Source organism: Muscardinus avellanarius (assembly GCF_963383645.1).
Source record: "Muscardinus avellanarius genome assembly, chromosome: 3".
NCBI lineage: Eukaryota > Metazoa > Chordata > Mammalia > Rodentia > Gliridae > Muscardinus > Muscardinus avellanarius.
Window position 1 is genome coordinate 111685612 of NC_137788.1, and position 18456 is coordinate 111704067.

General features: G+C 42.4%; 2 protein-coding genes and 1 pseudogene across 3 annotated transcripts; 2 read left to right on the forward strand and 1 right to left on the reverse strand.

The window, feature by feature from the left end:
- Window positions 1-668: 668 nt before the first annotated feature.
- On the reverse strand, window positions 669-1622 carry OR6K6 (olfactory receptor family 6 subfamily K member 6; the record flags this gene model as incomplete). The annotated part of the gene is made up of 1 exon (XM_080691550.1): window positions 669-1622. The coding sequence occupies one exon, from the start codon at window positions 1620-1622 to the stop codon at window positions 669-671; it is 954 nt and encodes a 317-aa protein (XP_080547676.1).
- Window positions 1623-3087: 1465 nt separating this feature from the next.
- On the forward strand, window positions 3088-5797 carry LOC308260241 (olfactory receptor 6K3-like; annotated as a pseudogene). Its single transcript has 2 exons — window positions 3088-3253; window positions 5224-5797. The product of its transcript is annotated as an olfactory receptor 6K3-like (transcript).
- A 6941-nt stretch (window positions 5798-12738) lies between these two features.
- On the forward strand, window positions 12739-13686 carry LOC308260589 (olfactory receptor 6K3-like; the record flags this gene model as incomplete). Its single annotated transcript, XM_080691978.1, has 1 exon — window positions 12739-13686. One exon carries the CDS (start codon window positions 12739-12741, stop codon window positions 13684-13686), a length of 948 nt encoding a protein of 315 aa, XP_080548104.1.
- Between the last annotated feature and the right edge of the window lie 4770 nt (window positions 13687-18456).

The following is an 18456-nucleotide window of genomic DNA, read 5'->3' on the forward strand; positions in this document are numbered from 1 at the left end:
ACCTCTGAGTTCAATCACCAGTACCACCAAATAAATAAGCCAATAAATAAGTCAAAATAAATAATGGTGAAGTCCAATGGATTTACTTCAGGGTCTTTTGAATTCTAAGAGGATTCATGCAGAAAAAAAATCCTTTAAAGAGTACTGTGAAATGAAGAGACTTACAGCAGACTACTCATGCTACTAGTTTTCATGAAAACCCTTTAGGGTTTAAGATGGTTCACGGTGAGTGAATTGAGTTCGTGGTTTGCATCGGTAAAAGCGCAGAATTGTCTTTCTCGCTTCAGGAAACTTCATGCTGAACGATGGGGGCTTGTTGGTAGAGGAGAGAAAGATTACAGCAGCAATTTTCAGACCCATATGTCTGCTGAGCCTTCTCCCTTTTGCTCTCTGGCCTCGCCAGGAGGTAGAATCACAGAAGAGAGACAAGGGGCCACGAAGGAGCATGAGGAAGACGCCACCTCATGCTGGAAAGCAAGAGGAGTCACTTCCAGCTATCAAAGCCTGGTGCCCACAGATGCCAAGAGACTGCCCGGGTGTCGGCCCTGGCCTGGAGGTAGCAGTTCCTCATTCCTACCTCTAAGTATAGTCCAAGAGGTTGTGGCCAGAGAGAAATTGCATAACCAGGGAGCAGACAAGAAATAGTGCCCGGAGCTCGGGATCTGGATCTACCTCCCAGCCCCGTTGGCTGCCTTCTGGAAGAGCCTTCCAATGGCATTTTTCATGTCCTTGTTTCTCAGGCTGTAAATGATGGGGTTGAGGAAGGGAGCGAGGATCACAAAAGTGACGGCAGTCACTGTGTCCCAGAACACTGAGTAGGTAGCCGAGAATCGCAAATACATCACGGCCACGCTGCCAAAAAACAGCAAGAACACGGCAAGGTGGGCAGCGCAGGTGGAGAAGGCCTTGCGACGACCCTCGGCCGAGGGCATCTTCAGAATGACCGCGATGATCCGGAGGTAGGACAGAGCAATGACCAGGAAGGAGGCCAGGATCTCCACGGCGTGGATGGCGTCCACGATGACCACCAGGGACGTGTCTGTGCAGGCCAAGCTCAGTACGGGTGTGAAGTCGCAGAAGATCTGGTGGATCTGGTTGGACCCGCAGAAAGGCAGAGTGGAGATCCACACAATCTCTGGCAGCACCAGGAGGAAGCCACAGAGGCAGGACCCGGCTGTCAGCTGTATGCAAAGCCTGGGAGTCATGATGAGCGGGTAGCGCAGGGGGTGGCAGATGGCAACGTATCTGTCTACGGCCATCGCTGTCAGGACGCAGCCTTCCGTGATCCCTAGGGAGTGGAAAAAATACATCTGCAGGAGGCAGCCGGCCAGGGAGATGGTCTTCTGCTCGCTGACCAGGCTAGCCAGCATCTTGGGGATGGTGGTGGTAGTATACCAGATCTCCAGGAAGGAGAGCACACTGATGAAGAAATACTTGGGACTGTGCAGGGCCACATCCAACCGCACCGCCATGACGATGACCAGGTTCCCCATCACGATGAATCCGTAGACCAGAAGTAAGGGGACAAAGAACAAGAGGCCACCCTCGTACAGATGTGGGAATGTAGAGAAAAGAAACTCAGTCACCACTGTCTGATTCCTGCTGGTCATCCACGGCACCATCTGTGAAGGGAAGACCAGAGATGAGGGACTCTCTAGAGCTGGGAATGTGGTTGTCATTGGGACTTGCTTTCTGCCTTTCTGAGATCAGTTAAGTAAGCTGATCATAGGATCTGTATTTGCTTACACATATCTTTCTTTGAGAAGAGTCTCAGTATTTGTAGATAAAACGTCTGAGACTAATAATAGAGCTTTCAGGAGAATAAACCACACACTGTCTCTATCTAAATACTAATTTTGGAAAAAATAAGGGAAGTCGTGGGCAGGCACAGGAGAAGTGGAGTCAGAAGTCCTGGCTGTTGGAGCCCTCTGCGGCACTCACCCTGCCGGGACCATGGAAGCACTCTTCACAATCCCTGCTTCCGCCTGACCCTTCCCTTTGTTGATGGGGATATAGATGTCTCTGAAACCTCTTGGGGACTAGTCAGAAAGGAGCCATCATCGTTTCTCCAACTTTCTCTTGAGATGTTGCAACATCTACAGCAACACGGTGCATCCCACTCTTGCCTCTAAGGGACAAATTAGGAGAAAATCATCCACGTGATGAGACGTTCCCCAGGGCCGGGTCTCGACGGTGCTCCGGGGCCTGAGAGTCTTATTCCTCCTAATGAAGCAGGAAGCTGGATCTACAACCAAATAGCCATGCTGCTCAGAAGAGACTGGGGTGGGGATGGGGGGATACAGGGCTCTGGAGTGTATGAAACACAGCTTCCCACTCAGCTCTACAATGCAATGCCCAGCCCTGGTGATGGATGTATATCATTAGATAAACATAAATGCATGATTATAATTTAGAGGTTTTTAAATACACATCTCATTTGATCCCTTTAGAATCAATGTATATGCTTAAAAACATTCACATGGTTAGCTTGGGGGTTCTTGCTTTTTTTTTCCCTGCCATTTTTTAATATAGATTCTTCCGGGGATGTAATGCGAAAGTTTACCTTTCATTTTAGTCATGACGGCTTCTGTATAGACTGTGGAGGGTCAATCAATGAATAAACATATTCTTAAGACATTCTAAAATGGTTCATTAAAAGACTTGCGAATTATAAATCCAAGATAAAGTCAGTTGCGGTGACGTACACCCATAATCCTAGTACTCGGGAGACTGAGATAGGAGGATCAGAGGTTCAGCAACTTAGGGAGACTCTGTTTTAAAATAATAAATAAAAGGGCTGAAGTGTAGCTCAGAGGGAGAATGCCCTTGGGGTTCAATGCTCAGTACCAAAAAAGAAAAAAAGTACCCCCAGGCCTAATTTTTTGTTCTTTATTTCGAAACAGGGTCTCACTGAGCTACAAAAAAAAAAAAAAAACTGTAGTTTCTATATTTATTTTCCCACCATCTCTAAACAAGGGAACCAGAACAATTATAAGAGCATTATTTTCTGCCAGGACAGGAAACATATCTGGGATCATAAACTCAAAGGTATGGGGATGTCAAAGTTATTTAAAAATATACATTTGCATGATTTGTCATGCCTACAAGTTCAGGCTTGACCTGGAGGCCTTTGAGAGCCCCGCCTGCATGAGGTTTACAGGGAGCAGAATGACCACTTTGCACTTAAGAAATGTCCCTCCGGTCCGGAATGACAGTGACTGGGAGAAAAGCAAATCGAGAAAGATGAGTCCAGGTGAGAGGAGCCACACAGGAGGCCAGAGGGCGGAGACCACTGGGCGCGAACTCTGCGTTTCGTACCTTTATGGCTGCACTGTAACTAAGTCATATATAAAATGTCATCGTGAGGTTCTAAGTGATAGAAAAACACACGCACACAGCACTTGACCCAGTTCCTCCCAGGTCTCACTCCGCTTCCCTGCAAATCCCACTCCTTCCCCAGACATGTGAGCGAAATTGGTCGTGTATGGCTTTAGGCTTATTTGAACTCTTTCCTCCTTCCACCTCTGTTCTTCCTTTCCCCACATCTTCCCCCAGTCCCCTTCCACTATTCAACTGGTATTTCCTTCATTTCACTTAAATCTTCTGTTTCCTATTTTTATTCTAGCTTGAACCTCTGCATTTATTTATTATTTATTTATTTATTTATTTATTGTGGTACTAAGGATGGAATCCAGGGGCCTTCTACCTCTGAGCTACACTCTAAGCCCTATTTTGTTGTTTTATTTTGAAACAGACTCTCACTAAGTTGCCGAAGCTAGCCACCAACCTGAGATCCTCCTGTCTCAGCCTCCCGAGGACTGAGTTACGGTTCCCGGCAGAACTTCTATTTTGAAAGTAGAGGTTTTTATAAAATACAAAAGAGAGATTTTTCCCTCATATTTATTTTCTCCAACATAATATTTAACATTTTTTTGTGTGTGTGTCTATAAAAAGCAAGAGAGCTGGGTGTGTTGGCGCACGCTTGTCATCCCAGCATTTGGGAGGCTGAGACGGGAGGATTGCCATTCACGGAAAGCCTCAGCTACTTAGTTAGGCCCTCTGCAACTGAGACCCTGTTTCAAAATACAGAATAAAAAATAGGGCTGGGGGTGTAGCTCGGAGGTAGAATGGCCCTGGATTCTATCTCTTGTACCACAAAAAAAAAAAGCAAGATAAACAAGATTGGGGGGAGAGGTGCAGTTAACAAGGTATCATTACCAAACTCTACCCTGAGCAACATGAGCCCTGACTGGGGAGGTAGAAGGAGCAGCGGGGTGATGTACAGAGAGAATCACACCAAGTTCTGCGTGCATGTGTGTTTCTATCAGATTGAACCTCACGGTGTGTTTAATTACAATGCACCAATAAAAGTACATTAAAAATAAAATGGAGCCGGGCGTGGTGGCGCACGCTTGTAATCCCAGCATTCGGGAGGCTGAGACCTGGAGGATCGCGGTTCGCAGACAGCCTCAGCTACTTAGTGAGGCCCTCTGCAACTCAGTGAGACCCGGTTTCAAAATAAAGAATAAAAAATAGGGCAGGGGGTGTAGCTCGGATCTCAAATGCCCCTGGGTTCCATCCCCAGACCCGCAAAATAATAATAATAATAATAATAATAATAATAATAATAATAATAAATAAAATAAAATGATCTGATTCTTAACCACAGAGGGGTTTATGGTTGCCATTTATTGTATGTACTCAATATTTAATCTCAAAAAATAAAAAATACTTATTTAAATTGCTTCAAATTTAATGTTACAGAGACATTCTAATGGATATCTTTGTACATCATCCTGACATATTAAATAGTTGCTTAGGCTATGTGGTGAAAGGCCAGTTCTGAGCAGTCTTAAAGCTCTCAGTAAAGATTGCTAAATCGCCTCTTGGGAGAGTCTGCACCAATTTATATGTCAAAATAGACAAACATTTGCTTACCTAACATAAGAGTTGACAGCTTGAGATGCAATTACTAAGCAGCGCTTGGGAACTTGACGGGATCACTTTATTTGCAAAACAGCTGGCATTATGTTACTTATTTAATTCACCTAACATTTAGGTGGCTTCAGCTGATTAAAAAAAAAATAAGCTTCTATTATGTGTTCTTTGAGTATTACTAGAATTCTGACACATTTTACTCTACCTGCCAACAGAGGGAGCCAGTGATCACATGGATGAGAACTGGACCTGGTGACTGAACTCTACCCTGCTGAGTTCCCTCAGCCCAGGCAAGGCAGCCTTTTGTTTCTTGGTCCTTTGATCTCAATTATGTGTTCTTTTTTGTGGGGAATTCTGTGATCTTCTTGGCGGTGCGACTCAACGTCCGCCTCCACAACCCCATGTACAGTTTCATCAGCATCTTCTCCTTTCTAGAGATTTGGTATACCACGGTCACCATCCCCAAAATGCTCTCCAACTTGTTCAGCGAACAGAAGTCCATCCCGTTCGCTGCTGCCTCCTGCAGATGTTTTATTTTTTTTCCCACTCCCTTGGGGTCATGGAAGGCCTGGTGCTCACAGTGACGGACATCGACAGGCATGTGACCATCTGCCACCCCCTGAGCTACACCATCATTATGACCCCTCGGCTCTGCATCCAGCTGTCCACTGGCTCCTGTGTCTTTGGCTTCCTTATGTGACTGCCTGAGATTGTGTGGCTCTCTACCCTGCCCTTCCATGGCCCCCACCAAATTCACCAGCTCTTCTGTGACTTAAATCCTGTGCTATGCTTGGGCTGTACAGACACATCCGTGATTCTGGTTGAAGATGTGATCCATGCACTCTCCATCCTGACCTGAGTCTCTGCCATCACCCTCTCCTATCTAAGGATTACAAAGAAAATTCATGACACTGAGTACCCACATAAGAAGAATAGAAAATCACCAAATAAATAACCTAAGGACACACCTAAAAACTCTTGAAAACCAGGAACAGTCTAACTCCAAAGCCAGTAGAATACAAGAAATTATTAAAATCAGAGCAGAAATCAATGAAGTAGAGAACAACAACAAAAAAGTCAACAAAAAACTGGTTTCTGGAAAATATAAACAAGATAGACCATTAGCCAACATAACTAAAAGAAACCGAGAATCAACCTAAATTACTAAAATAAGAGATGAAAAGATAATATTACCACAGATAGCATAGAAATCCAGAGGATTATCAGAAACTACTTTGAAAAACGATACTCCAACAAAATGGAAAACCTACAAGAAACTGACAAATTTCTAGACACATACAACCTTCTAGGTCTAATCAAGAAGATATAGAAAATTTAAACCTACTAATAGCAATCAATCAAGAGATTAGTATCTAGAATATACAGAGAACTCAAGAAACTCACAGCTAAGAAAACAAAGAACCCAATTAAAAAATGAGGAAGTGAACTAAAAACACTTCACAAAAGAAAAACAAATGAAAAATAAATGTATGAAAAAATGTTCAACATCATTAGCAAGCAGAGGGATGCAAATCAAACTACCGTAAGATTTCACTTAACCCCCAATTAGAAGGGCAATCATTAAACACACAAATAACAAGAAATGCTGGCCAGGATGTGGAGAGGTAGAAACTTTAATACATTGTTGATGGGACTGCATGCTAGTCTAACCACTTTGGAAAATAGTGTGGAGGATCCTCAAAAGAATGGGAATGAACCTATCATTTGATCCAACAACCACTCCTGGTTATTTATCCCCCTAAAATGGAAACCAAACTACCAGAGTAATGCATGCACATCTATGTTTATAGCTGCACAATTCACAATTGCCAAACTATGGAACCAGCTGAAATGTCCATCAACAGATGAATAGATTATAAAAACTATGGGATATGTACACAAGGGAATGTCATAATCCTTTCTAGAGTAATTTTGTAATGTGAATCAAAGGAATTAGTGTAGATGGGTATCAATTAGAAGTATGTGATGCAGAAGACATCTTTGATGAAGCAAGTTGAGGCTTGAAGACGGAGAAGGAACCAATCAGGGAAATGTGTACCATAAATCATGCTTGTAACGGTTCTGAGGTTAAAAAGTGCTGAGCGCCTTATAGGAACCAGACATAGGCATGTGCCAATGAGGCGGTTTGAGTAATTCACGAGGTGGGAGTGCGGGCTCATGATGCTGAACTTGCAGGTCAGAGTATAAAATATCAGGGTTTAACCCAACCTACAAGGGAGGACACTGAGGAGGCTTAAGTGGCACATAATAGTCTTAAAATAACATTCTTCATGTGATATGAATGGTAGGCTGCATTAAAATAAAAGTGAAGGTAGCCAGGCGTGGTGGTGCATGCTTGTAATCCCTGCGCTTGGGAGGCGGAGACAGGAGGATCGTACAGGTTCGAAGCCAGCCGCGCTGGCGTTAAGAGACCCTGTTTCCAAATAAAAAAGTATAAAATAGGCCTGGGAATGTAGTCCGGAGGTAGAAGGGCTTCCAGGAACCCCAGTACCATCCAAAAAAAAAAAAAAAAAAAAGAATAAAAGTGGAGGTAAACAGGATAGTTTAAGAGACCTTGACAGTCATCTTTTGCTATGAAACAAGCCACCCAGTTAATGACCTCAAGAAGAAACTATCTCATAATTTCACTGGTGGGCAATTTGGGCTGAAACCCAGGGATGGTTATTCTAGTCCTTGATCACTAACCTCCGGAGGACTAACCCCCACCCCAATGGATGCACAAATTCTTCTGTTACATTGGCAAAGTCACAAAGGGACTCAGGGGAGGCGACTGAGATCCAAAGAAGTGTCAACTCCCCTGCAAAGAGCAGGGGTCCAGGGAAGAATTTTTACTGTGTCATTTTTTTTTTGTATGGAGGAAAATACACCAAGTGATGTGTACATGTATGTTTCTATTGCTTTGAATCTTGTTGTGCTGTATAATTACATTGCACCAATAACAGCATAAGAAAGATTACCAATGTCTTCATGTTATGCTAAAATCCACATTGGAACAGTTGAAACTAATGTATGCGTGGGCTAAAACAGGGGAGTAGTGGCCTTGATTCATAGCCTTTTATATCATCTATGGTTTTATTGCAATGAAAATTATGTCTTCTTCAGGGGACCTAAACAGGCCTTGAATTTAAAAAAAAAAAATCTTAATCCTACTACAAGCAATTCTTCCCAAAAAAAGTGTGTATCCATGTAACCTGTTAGTTCTGAGCAAACCTATCAACGGAGGCACGTGCTTTGCCAAAACTCTTGGAGTTCTTAGCAGTGAGAGGAACTTAAGCATGAAAGATCAGAGATTTCCACTAATTAAGCCATAGGGAAATGAAGTAGCTGTTTTCCCTAGTTATCATAAGAAAATATCTCAGTAAACTCCCAAGAAGCCTTTGGAAACAGATATAACCGTCTTTTCTGCTGAGCCAGAGCACATGAGCTGTGTAAAGCCGGGAGAGGGAAGGGCCCTCACCGTCCCCGCTGGAGGTAAGGGAAGAGTATGCACAGCTGGGTAGGCTTGTCCTGTGTCCAGAAAGGAAACTGTGTACTAGGTAAAGAGAGAAGGACACTTAGCCAGTACTCCTTCTGCATTAAATGACAATATTTGGTGGCATATGTGAGACAGTATGAGTGGCTAGATGGGATTGGTCTCAGGGGGAGGAGACACACTTGTCAAATTAGAAATCAGAGATACTTCACTGGGGGGCATGACAGGTGGAAAACCACTCACTCCCACTGGTAAGTTCTGCTTTTAATGCCCTTGGATTTTTCTAGATTAAATTAAAACCCAGGAAGACACTACTCTGTATACTGGTTTTAAGTCCCAGTCAAATAAATATAACCAGTAAGCTCATTATTGTAATCATTAGCAGCTAAATATATCAAAGAAACCTGTTGCTTCAAATTGTCTCCAGGGTCTTTAACAGAAATTCCTGTTTGTACTTTTCTTCTTCTCAGCAGGATTTGGGTCAGTTTATTTCTCTCTTTCTAGTCTCCAACAGATAAACTTCTAAGGGGTGTATTAAACTCTGTAAAATAGATCATTGATTTTGCTAAAACACAGGCATCCTGATTCTATTAAACTATGTTAACTGATTGGCTAATACCAATCACTTTGGGGAAATAAATAGAAATGCCCAAAGCATAATTAAACAATAACCCTGACTCAATTTCCAATTTTCAGGTATCGCTAGTGTGGTTGCCTTCCTGATTTGCAAATGGACAGAACATAAATCTCTGCCTCTTGCTTTAATCTCTTCATGTGTGTAGTTCAGGGGCTCGGTAGAATCGAAAGAGAATATTGAGTTACCAGGGGTCAGAGCAGCCAGTTAAAGCCACAAGAACACCCCCCCAAAAAAAAGTAACAGAGATGACCATCTGAATAAATATTGCATATTATTTTTGAAGTTGCAAAAAAAAAAAGTTAATACTACTAGGCATTGTGGCTCACACCTGTCATCCCAGTACTGGGGAAGCTGAGAGGGGAGGAGCACAGCCTTGAGGCCAGCCTTATCAACTTAGCATGTCCCTGTTTCAAAATAGGAAATAAAATAGGGATAAGGTATAGCTCAGAGTTAGAATATCCCTGGCTCCAATCTCCAGTATAACACACACACACACACACACACACACACACACACACACACGAAGCTGAGAGTGAAGTCTTTCTGATGCTATGAAGTTAAACCAGAGATAGTGTCCACTCTCCTCTCCCATCTTCCCACAATGACTGGTGCGGCGGCTGGCTCAGGGGGCCCAGATTGGTCAGTGGAGACGAGCCTTTGCTTCACCACTAGGAGATCTAGGTGTTAAGGGTCCTGGTGTGAGGCAAAGAACAGGACAAAGGCATGTAAAAGCCCCAGGCTGAATTAGAGTGGGGGGAAACTGTCTTCAAGTGGTGAAAGTGGATCCTCCCATTTTCATTTTCTCCAGGAAAGAAAGGTTGAGGGGGAAGTGGATCAGCACAGACATGAGGCTCATTCCACTCTGCAGAATGTGCTGGGTGCAACACTCAGATCTTGACACTGGCAGCAAAATCAAGAGAACAAATGAGACCACTGCTTGCAGCCCACTCCCCCAATTCCCTCATCATGCCCTTGAAAACAGACAGCTCTCCCTCAGCCCCCCCTCTCCCCCCCACCCCGCCTGACCACCACTATTACTGCTGTCCTGTCATATATTAGAATCCTACAGTAAGGAGCCTTGGGCTTCTTGCACCAGACCTTGCACCAGATTTGTGTATGCTGTTTTTGCGTACCGGCAGCTCATTTGTTTTTCTTGTTGAGTTGTAATCCATTGCATGAATGAAACCCGCTTATCTATTTACCAGTTGGCTGTGGTAGAGATTGCTCCCAGTTTTACAAATGAACACTTCATAAGTGTTTTCCTACAGGTCCTGAGGTGAGCAGAGCCCTTGGGTCAATGCCTGGGTATGGAGCTGCTGCTCCAATGGCAGGTATGTGTTTAACCTCAACTGCCGAGCTCCATTCAGAATGGCTGGAACATTCTAGATTTCTACCAGCAATGGATATGAGTGCCAGTGCCTCTGAGTTCTTCTCAGGAATTAGTATGATTAAATGTTTTTCTTAATTTTAATAATCCTTCTTATCAATGTGAAATGATAATGTATCTCACTGTGATTTTTTTTATTTTTATCGGTGCATTGTAGCCATACATCTTAATGGGGTGCAAGATGGCAGAGGCGTACTGAACACATCGCTCATTTAGCCCTTCCCCGATTCCCGCCCCATTCCCTCCCCTCCCTCCCCCTCCCTCCTCATGTGTGGCTTAGTGATTGACTTTGATATGTTTGTGAATGGACATCATGGACATATGTAATTTCCTTATTCCTCCCACCCATCTCCCTCGGTGAGGTCGCCTTATTTGCTCATCTATAGTTTCAATGTGAAATGACAATATATCTCACTGTGTTTTTAACTTAGATATCCCCAACAGCAACTGATGTTGTTGGGTATATGTTTTTATACACTAATTTGATATCTCTGTCTTCTTTGGTGAGATGTTTATTCAAATCTTTTGCAATATATATTAATCTTTTGCAATATTTACTTCTTGTTAGTTTTTTAATATTGTACAAATTTTTTGCAGTATATTTGTGCCCAGTTTGTTACAGTATGACTTGCTAAAGCTTCTCTTTTTCTCTTGGTTTGCCTGACCATGTGTGTGGAATCTATTCACTCATTCTTTCTTTCCACTGATGTATGTATGTGACTATTCTTTTGAAACTACTAGACTGCTTTAATTTCTTTAGCTGTATTGAGTCTAGAACTTGGTTACTGTGAATCCTCTATTTTTTTGCCTTTTTAAAATGTATTAACTTGTCTTTTTTGGTAGAAAGAGTCTTAAATTGCACTAATTACCACGTTTTGGCTCTCGTTACTTTTTCAGTCCTTATGGCCTGCATTGGGGTATAAATAATATGAATGGGGGATTGCTAAGAATCTCTACTTCTTTTCAATACCTCTGGTGAACTGATCATTTGAGATCCTGGTTTTTAAAAAAGATCCAAAATCTTCTATTTTAAGTTTCTCACTGGTCCCTTCATGCTCAATTTCTGCCTAGATTGATTTTGTTTTGTTTTACTTCTGCTGCTAAGAATATATTTTCCTACCAAGTCTTCACCTTGGTATTTGTACCTAAAAACCTTAACTCTCTTCTCTAGCTACACTCAAAGGCACAGTATGATATAATAAAAGAGTAACATTTTAGAAACTTATAATATTCAGAAAACTATGGACACAGCTTCACATTAATTATATAAACAAGAAGAGAACTAAACTTTTACCTTTTCTGCAGCCAAACATCACTAGAGAATCCCATCTAGGTGCAGATCAAAATAACTTTGAGAATCATTATCAAAGAACATTTTATCAGCACCCCTTTTATACTATTTTATTTAGTTAATGCAGTTTATAAACACAACATTCTTGATAGTTTTTTTTTAATTTGTATCCTTTCATAGAATACAAGTTCTGTAAGCCCAGTGTGGAGGTGCACATTTTTATCCCAGTATCAAGGAGTGTGAGACAGGAGGATCACAGGATAAAGGCCAGTCTCAGAAAATTAGCAAGTTCCTCAGCAACCCTGTTTTGAAATAAAAAAAATAAGCTGGGTGTGGTGGTGCACACTTGTAATCCCAGCATTTGGGAGATTGAGACAGTAGGACTGTGGTTTGCAGACAGCCTCAGCTACTTAGTGAGGCCCTTTGCAACTCAGTGATACCCTGTTTCAAAATAAAGAATAAGAAATAGGGCTGGGGGTGTAGCTCAGAGGTAGAATGCCCCTGGGTTCCATCCTCAGTGCCTCAAAAAATAAAATAAAATAAAGTAAAACAAAAATGAAATAGGGCTGAGAGTGCAGCTCAAAGGTAGATTGTCTCTGTGTTCAATCTCTAGCAACACAACATCTGTGTATTAACTTATATTAACTTAGCTCATAAGTATATATGTATATGTAAATGGATATGTTTCATATATTGTCTATATATGTAAGTTATATCAGAATCTGTGTTATAAATAGAGATATAACATTTAAAATATACAAAGCCTTATGAATGTAGAGACACTGCTGAATTCAATGAACTCCCAGATGTACTGGAAACAGAACAGCTATTAAATGAACATCTCTTTCTTAACGTATGACCAGAGAGAAATTCACGACTGACCCGAAGCCTATTTCCAATTGCCTCTTACGTTAGCCAAGGCCTCTGTCTTTCTCCATTTCCTACAGGAGGTAAGCTGTCTTGTACCACTAGCGGTCAAGGTTGCCGAGATCATGGTGGGAGGCAACCAAACCCCAATGGTGACAGAGTTCCTCTTCTCTGGCTTCCCCCAGCTGGCAGAGGGCAGCCTCCTCTTCACCCCGTTGCTGGTCATCTACGTGTTCATTGTGATGGGGAATCTCACTGTGGTCTTTGCAGTCAGGATGGATGCTCGGCTGCACAACCCCATGTACCACTTCATCGGTGTTTTCTCATTTCTGGAGATCTGGTATACCACCGCGACGATTCCCAAAATCCTCTCCAACCTCATCAGCAGGCGGAGGGCCATCTCGATGCCCGGCTGCCTCCTGCAGATGTACTTCTTTCACTCCCTGGGGAACTCTGAGGGCATCCTTCTGACCACCATGGCCATCGACAGGTACGTGGCCATCTGTAACCCTCTCCGCTACCCAACCATCATGACTCCCCGGCTGTGCGCCCAGCTCTGTGCAGGCTCCTGCATCTTTGGCTTTCTGGTGCTGCTCCCAGAGATTGCATGGATCTCCACACTGCCCTTCTGTGGCCCCAACCAGATCCATCAGCTCTTCTGTGACTTTGAGCCCGTGCTGCACTTGGCCTGTACGGACACATCCATGGTTCTGATCGAGGATGTGATCCACGCTGTGGCCATCATCTGTTCTATCTTGATTATTACCACCTCTTATATACGCATCATCTCAGTGGTCCTGAGGATGCCGTCTGCCGAGGGCCGCCGGAAGGCTTTCTCCACCTGCGCCGCCCACCTGGGGGTCTTTCTCATGTTCTACGGCAGTGTGTCCCTCATGTACCTGCGTTTTTCTGCCACGTTCCCGCCCATTTTGGACGCAGCCATCGCGCTCATGTTTGCCGTACTGGCTCCCTTTTTTAACCCCATCATCTACAGCTTGAGAAATAATGACATGAAGCTTGCCATTAAGAAACTTCTCTGCTCTTCCAAGATGTGTCCTGTACCTGCAAGTTAAGGCTCTTACCTAGGGGCCATTTGCTATGGACAGTATCTAACACACCAAACCTTAAGATTAGCATATAATCCATTCTCTGTCGCAATATTTAGTGTCTCTTTATCCTGGCTCTTTTTTCCATGTATTTTGTTTATACGCTATTTTGTTTATACATTATTTTGTTGTGTGTGGGACCAGGGATGGAACCCAGGGGCATTGTACCTTTGAGCTACACCCCAGCTATATTTTATATTTTTTAGTCTTTTTATTTTTGAAACTGGATTTCACTGAGTTGCAAAGGGCTTCACTAAGTAGCTGAGGATGTCTGCAAACCATGATCCTCCAGTCTCTGCCTCCCAAATGCTGGGATTATAAGCATGCGCCATCATGCCCGGCCTGTTTATACATTATTAATGAAGATAATGTGTACTAACTGTCACAATATTTTGTGTCTCTTTATCCCAGTTCTTCTTCTCATGTATTTTGTTTATACATATTTATTTTGCTTATAGATCATTAATGAAAATAATGTGTACTACCTGCCTGCTCTTACACAGATGGACAAAATATAAAAAGACAATTATGCTATTAAAATACATATATATGAGCCGGGTGTGGTGGCACACACGTGTAATCCCAGCATTTGGGAGGCTAAGACCGGAGGATTGTGGTTCACGGACAGCCTCAGCTACCTAGTGAGGCCCTCCGCAACTTAGTGAGACCCTGTTTCAAAATAAAGAATAAAAAATAGGACAGGGGGTGTAGCTTGGAGGTAGAATGCCCTTGGGTTCCATCCCCAGTACCACAAAAAATACTTAAATATGCAAAATTATCGCTGCCAATCCCAATATCGTGCCCATGGAGGGAAGATTGTGAGATGGGAGCTGATGGAGACACGCCCAATGCTGTGTGCCTGTGTGTCTCTAACACCCTGAACCTCGTTGCGATAGATCATTTCAATGCACCAATAAAAGTATATTAAAATATGTATATGTTTTTGAACACTTTTTTTTGTAGTACTGGGGTTCCTGGAAGCCCTTCTACCTCTGGGCTACACTCCCAGACCTATTTTTATATTTAATTTGGAAACAGGGTCTCTTAAGCCATCAAGGCTGGCTTCAAACTTGCACAATCCTCCTGTCTCTGCCTCCCAAGCACAGGGATTACAAGCGTGCGCCACCTGACCCGGTGTTTTTGAACACTTTTTATTTTATGTAAACATTATCGCTTAAGCATTATATTATAGAAGAATTAACAACTATAGGTTGTAAAATATAGTAAAAAGAAAAAGATCTCTGTGGAAGAGTTAAGGTTTGCATTTCACTGGTACCACATACTAACTTGTGACCTTACACAAGTTACTAATTAAATTCTCTACATCTCAGGTTTCATCGTCTATGTATGTAAAGTGATATGCTGTAAGATTAGGACCTCATATGCTAGTATGAATATTTAATGATTTGCACTGTGTGAGGCTTAGAATACTGCATAACACGCAGCAGGCACCAAAGAAGTGCTAGCTGTTTTTGCTGCTGATTGCTGGCATTCGTCATGAATGCTATGGTAGTGATATATTAAAAACATAATCACGATGGCTACACTACAGAGCCCAGAGAGAAACAAAGGAAGCGTTACACGTCACACAGACACCCCGAGATGCATCTTTAGAAGAACGCTGCCTCCTAAGAGAAGGCCACCCCAGAAAAGTAGAAGTAACTGATGAGCAAGATCTGTGCATCTCCACCTAGAAGCACAAGCATACAAAACACACAGAAGCACAAGAGCACGCACACACATGCACGCACGCACACACAAATACACACAAGAAAATACATAACAAAAACCAAACGCATACAAGAAGAAAACAAAAATATACACAAAAACAAAAAAAACCCACACAAAAGTATAACATACACACACAAAAACACAAAACAAACGAAAAACAAACACATACAAGAAGAAAACAAAAATATACACAAAAACAAAAACCCACAAACGCACACACACGAAAACACAAAACAAACAAAAAACAAACACATACAAGAAGAAAACAAAAATAAACACAAAAACAAAACAAAAAAAACCCACAAAAGTATAACACAAACACACACACAAACACAAAAAATTACCAACAAAAGAACACAGTAATTCTCTAGGTGCACACTTCAGAGGAAAGGATGTGGAAAAGAAGCCTGATAAACATTGTTTTTGTGTGTGGTACTGAGGAATGAATTCAGGGGCATTCTATCTCCGACCTACACTCCCAGCCCAATTTTATATTTTGAAACTAAGTTTGAGACTGATTGTGAACCTATGATCCTCCTATCTCAGCCGCCTCTTGAGTCCTGAGAGAGAAATTTTTGAAAGAACCAAACAGAAATCTTGAAAATGAAGAGCTCAGCGAGTCAAACTGGAAATGCAGTTGAAAGGCTCAGCAACAGACTAGACCGAGCAGAAGGAAAAAATTCTTAACCTGAAGACAAGGCCCCCCCGAAATATATCTCACTGAAACAAAAGTCAAAGAAGGGAAGGAGGGAAGGGGGAGGACGAGAGGATGTTTTTTGGATTTTCCTTCCTTCCTATAGGAAAGTTTCTTCCCAGCTGTTTTCTTATTTTTAGTGACTTTACGGGGATTCGTTTGCTTTATCCATTCTGTTGCTGTTGGTCCCTCAAATCATTTCCTTCCGCTCTGTTAGTGAACTCATACCACCCCAAAGCTTTCCATCTCTCCAACTCTCTAGCTTCAGCACGGATGCTCACGGAACTGGAGATAGGCAAATCCAGTCCTCTCCCCTCCTGCCAGGCACCCCTGCGGCTGCAGCAGTTTTTGAAGCTGAGCGTGTGTGCCTGGATCATGCCTTTGTGAAGCCTGCCCTCTCCAGACTTTCTTCACTGAGCAGCCCCCTGGTCTCCTTCAAGTCTCAGCTCAGCCACTTAAGAACCATAGAGAAAATTTCAGGGAAACACTTGGCAGTTGGGGATGAAACAAACAGACGTTTAATCTATCTTAACTGATAGGAAAGGAAAATGTCGATTGAGTACAACTTGAATATTAAGTCGAAGTTGCCATGTGAACACATGAGCTTTAAAAAATATGTTTCTAGCTGTCAGTTAGTATATGCAATAATACTCCATGAGGGATAACACACAACTGATTTTCCTAAAACTCACATTCAGGCTTCTATTTGTTCTTTTTAATTTTTTTTTTTTTTTTTTGGTAGTACTAGAGATGGAACCCAGGGGCTTTTCTACCTCTGGACTATACCCTCAGACCTATTTTATATTTTATTTGGAAACAGGGTCTCACTAAGTTGCTGAGAGCCTCACTAAGTAGTTGAGGCTGGCTTCGAATGTGTGTGATCCTCCTGTCTCAGCCTCCCAAGTGCTGGGATCACAAGCGTGTGCCACCACGCCCGGCTTGTTCTTTTCAAAAAAGGAACGTTAACTTTTGAAGAAGAGCTTACTTCATATCACAGGGCAGAATGGAACATCTTAGTGCCTGAAGGCACAATTACTTGAGAAGTTCTGGAGGAAAATATAAAAGAATAAATAATAGCCGGGTGTGGTGGCGCACACTCGTAATCCCAGCATTTGGGAGGCAGAGACGGGAGGATCGCTGTTCATAGACAGCCTCAGCTACTTAGTGAGGCCCTCTGCAACTCAGTGAGACCCTGTTTCAAAAATAAAAAGACAAAACAATAGAGCTGGGGGTGTAGGTGGGAGGTAGAATGGCCCTGGGTTCCATCCTCAGTACCGCAAATAAATAAATAAATAAATAGGATAAATACGAATGTTTTCAAATGTCAATTAAAAATAATCTTAAAGAGTATGTTTATAAGAATACCAAGAAAGGGAATTGAATTGAAATGCTATTTCACTTCAAATAATTAATATGTGTGATTTAAACTTACTCTGAAAAACATAACTCTTAAAGGCAAATTAAGTGAAAGTTGAAGAGCAGAATGGAAATCGTCCTGAGAGGAGTAGCACACAACACTTGTTAAGTGTCTTAGACTTTGGGAGAATTCCCTGCCTGTCATTTTCTCTCCTGGAAAATGTTCTGACCTTTCAGAAAGCAGAACAGTGATAACTGGCATTATTAGCCAAGCCAATAGTCCAACACTTCAACATGAAATGCACAGAATAGGCAAAGGGCTGGTTCTTTTTTACCTAATGAAGCCAAATGGCTTAGAAACAGGTAGGATGTAAACTTCTCTTCCTCCTCCCTTGTTTCCAATAAAATCAAACTTCTCTGGTCTACTGTACCAACACCCCTCAAATCTGCATCTTGGGCTTTTAAGAATCTTGATTCATTAAAAAGTCAACCCAGGAAGGAAAGAAAAAGAAATTTTGTGTTGATGCCTGTAGCTCCCAAGCTACCTCATTTACACCTTAGAATTGGAGTTCCCTGGGGTTGGGGTTCTTCTAGTTACCATCCGGAGCTGTTCTTCCTAATCAAAGTCATTATGAAGAGTTTGTTTTGCTACATGGATTGTAGAATTCCCAAGAGCCTACTTATTTATGTTCAGAAAAAAGATACGCATATGCAGAGGGAGACCGAAAGAGGAACACCACACACACACACACACACACACACACACACACACACACACACACACTGACCAGGGAGAGTCAGATCTATATATACTGGTTGATAAAGAACTTTGGTTTAGATAGAGAACTCAGCGTAGAAACAACAGAAAAACACAGGAAGTTTGTCTCAGTGTAGATGTGCTGTCTATCCCACGTGTGGATAGAAAAGATCTTCACCTGGATCTATTCCAACCGCAG